At 40.9% G+C, this 2,971-nt stretch overlaps 1 protein-coding gene across 1 annotated transcript; it reads left to right on the plus strand.

Moving 5' to 3' along the window:
* Positions 1–330: 330 nt before the first annotated feature.
* LOC147386361 (U-box domain-containing protein 1-like) lies at positions 331–2,454 on the plus strand. The gene has a single exon (XM_086423757.1). The coding sequence runs from the start codon at positions 362–364 to the stop codon at positions 2,447–2,449; it is 2,088 nt and encodes a 695-aa protein (XP_086279883.1). The 5' UTR covers positions 331–361; the 3' UTR covers positions 2,450–2,454.
* Positions 2,455–2,971: the final 517 nt, after the last annotated feature.

Here is a 2,971-nt window from a genome sequence, read left to right on the forward strand (position 1 = left end):
GACTTGACTGCTTCTACAAATCGGTCGTCGTGTCCTTAGTTAAACCCACTGGTATTTGGAAATTTGGACCAATGCTTCTGGAATTATGCAACGGCTGCCGAAAATCAGCTTTGACTCAACAAATTTAAATAATAAAAAAATGGCGGGAAAGATAACAAATCCAACAAATTCTGTATTTCCTCCACGTGGCAGAAACCCACAAGGTCGTCCTTCTCTCCACCACCTATATTTTGTCACATTCATTAGCTAGTGCACAAACATAAACTGTCAAAAAATGGAACATTTTTTTTTTTTTTCAAAAAAAAAATTATGAAACAATGGAGGAATTCTCCCTAAGTAATCCAAACCCTAACCCTAGAAAATGAACAAGGAGAGTTGGAGAGAGTTCATGATGGCTTCCTCCTCAGGTTTCCTGCCTACTGGTTCCCTAATAGAGTCCTTAATTCACATCTCTAATGAATTATCTTCCATGGACAAACTTCCAATATTACAAGCGCGAAACATCGTGATGATGATGAGACGGATCAAGCTACTTTCTTCGTTATTTGAAGATATTCGAGAAACCAATAGCCCACTTCCACCATCATCCATATTATGTCTCACTGAGCTTTTCTCTATGATTCGAAAAGTGAAGCTTTTGATCCAAGAATGTATTGAGGGGAGCTCTTTGTGGAACCTTGTACAAACGGAATTCGTTTCGAAGCAATTCCATGTGATGGTGAAGGAGATTGGGAAGGCACTTGATATTCTCCCCTTGAGTTTACTTAATGTAAGTTCCGATGTTCGAGAGCAAGTAGAGCTTCTTCACAAGCAAGCGAAGAGGGCGGACATGTTTGTTGATCCTATGGAGTCCCAAAGAAGAGAAGAGCTGATACAAGTGATGACAAACACCTATGAGAAGAATGGAAAAAAGAGAGGAATTGTTGATTGTAAGAAAGTTCAAGAAATTATGTGTGACATTGGTTTGAGAAGTCCGAATGATTACGATGTAGAAATTTTGAAGCTAGAGGCCGAGGCACAAAAGCAAGCTGGGACTGGTGGTCTCATTGTGGTTTCCAATATCAACAATCTTGTTTCCCTTGTTTTGTATTCGAAATTTATGATTTATGGGGACAAACGAAATGAAAACACCCAAGAAGACTTGGAGCAACAATGCTTGATAACGTCAAATAGCAATCAAGACTGTTCTTCGTCATCTCAATCGACAATTTTCACCATACCTGATGAGTTACGGTGCCCAATTTCTCTCGACTTAATGAGAGATCCCGTGATCGTAGCATCTGGTCACACCTATGATCGCAATTCAATTGCACAATGGATCAATTCGGGTCACCACTCATGCCCAAAGAGCGGGCAAAAGCTAATTCACATGGCCCTCATACCCAATTATGCACTCAAGAGCTTAATCCATCAATGGTGCCAAGATAACAATGTCCCGTTGAGCGAATCGTCTTCTTCCTCCTCTGCATCATCCTCAGATTTGGAGCGAAGTAGCAGTAAACGAAAATTATCGGAGAAGGCCGTGGACCACATCTCGGCCACAAAAGTCGCTATGGACACTGTCAAGATGACCGCGGAGTTTCTAGTTGGAAAATTGGCAACCGGGTCCTCTGAGGTTCAAAGGCAAGCAGCTTACGAACTTCGATTACTAGCAAAAACAGGGATGGACAATCGTCGAATGATTGCCGAAGCGGGCGCTATCCCATTTTTAGTTATATTATTAAGCACAAATGATCCAAGAATCCAAGAGAATGCCGTAACTGCTTTACTCAACCTATCCATTTTCGAAAACAATAAGGTACTTATAATGGCAGCCGGTGCAATTGACAACATCATAGAAGTTTTGCAATCGGGGAAGACCATGGAAGCGAGGGAGAATGCAGCAGCAGCGATCTTCAGCTTATCGATGATCGATGATTGCAAGGTTACAATAGGGGCCCACCCCAGAGCAATTCCAGCCTTGGTGGGGCTATTGAGGGAGGGGACTACGGTAGGGAAGAGAGACGCTGCCACGGCCCTTTTCAATCTTGCGGTTTACAATGCTAACAAGGCAAGTGTGGTGGTTGCGGGGGCGGTTCCTTTGTTAGTTGAATTGTTGATGGACGACAAGGCAGGAATCACCGATGATGCATTGGCGGTACTAGCTTTGTTATCGGGGTGCGGTGAAGGATTGGAAGAATTGAGGGAGAATAGGGTGGTGGTGCCTCTTCTTATTGATTTAATGAGATTTGGTTCACCGAAAGGGAAGGAAAATTCGATAACTCTTTTGTTGGGGTTGTGTAAGAACGGGGGAGATGAGTTGGTGAGGCGTTTGTTGATAAACCCACATAGTATTCCTTCTCTTCAGAGATTGGTTTCAGATGGATCACTCAAGGCTAGAAGGAAGGCTGATGCATTACTTAGATTACTCAATAGGTTCTGTTCTCAGCCTCACCATTCTCTTGGATGAATGATTAAGGAAATAAACACAAGCCTTGAAAAGAGGAAACTTGTAAATCTGTGATATCTTTACAATGGAAATGTTGTTTTTATTGGTTTTACAATAGTTGGAAGTCCCTTCATATGAGATGGGACTTATTGTTTGGTTGTATTTTGAATGATTTGATTCTAAGTGTAAACATCATGTTATTTTCTTTGATATATTGCACTTTCAGAAAAATTGACCATTTTTTCCAAATATCTGGAAAAATATCCAAATAAGGACAAGTCAATTAAATGAGCGAATCGATCCTCCTCCCTCATCAAGAACAATCTTCAAATTTCAAAAACAAGATAGGGATTTTAAGGAGGTTGACTGTGATGTATTTTTGGGACATTTGAATAGTCCCCAAAAATTTTCCAAATTTTTTTCTGAAACTTTCTCTGATTAATCACAATCAAACTAAAGTGACCCCCACCGAATAATTGCTGAGTCCGAACTTGGTTACTATGATATGTGAATGTAGATGGAGTTTCAATGGCTAGAAAGTCA

Source organism: Akebia trifoliata, chromosome 14, assembly GCF_017979445.1.
Source record: "Akebia trifoliata isolate Shusen 1 chromosome 14, ASM1797944v1, whole genome shotgun sequence".
NCBI lineage: Eukaryota > Viridiplantae > Streptophyta > Magnoliopsida > Ranunculales > Lardizabalaceae > Akebia > Akebia trifoliata.

What these genes read in the sequence shown, in the direction of transcription:
- LOC147386361 (XM_086423757.1), top strand. Translation starts at nt 362, where the DNA reads ATGAACAAGGAGAGTTGGAGAGAGTTCATGATGGCTTCCTCCTCAGGT.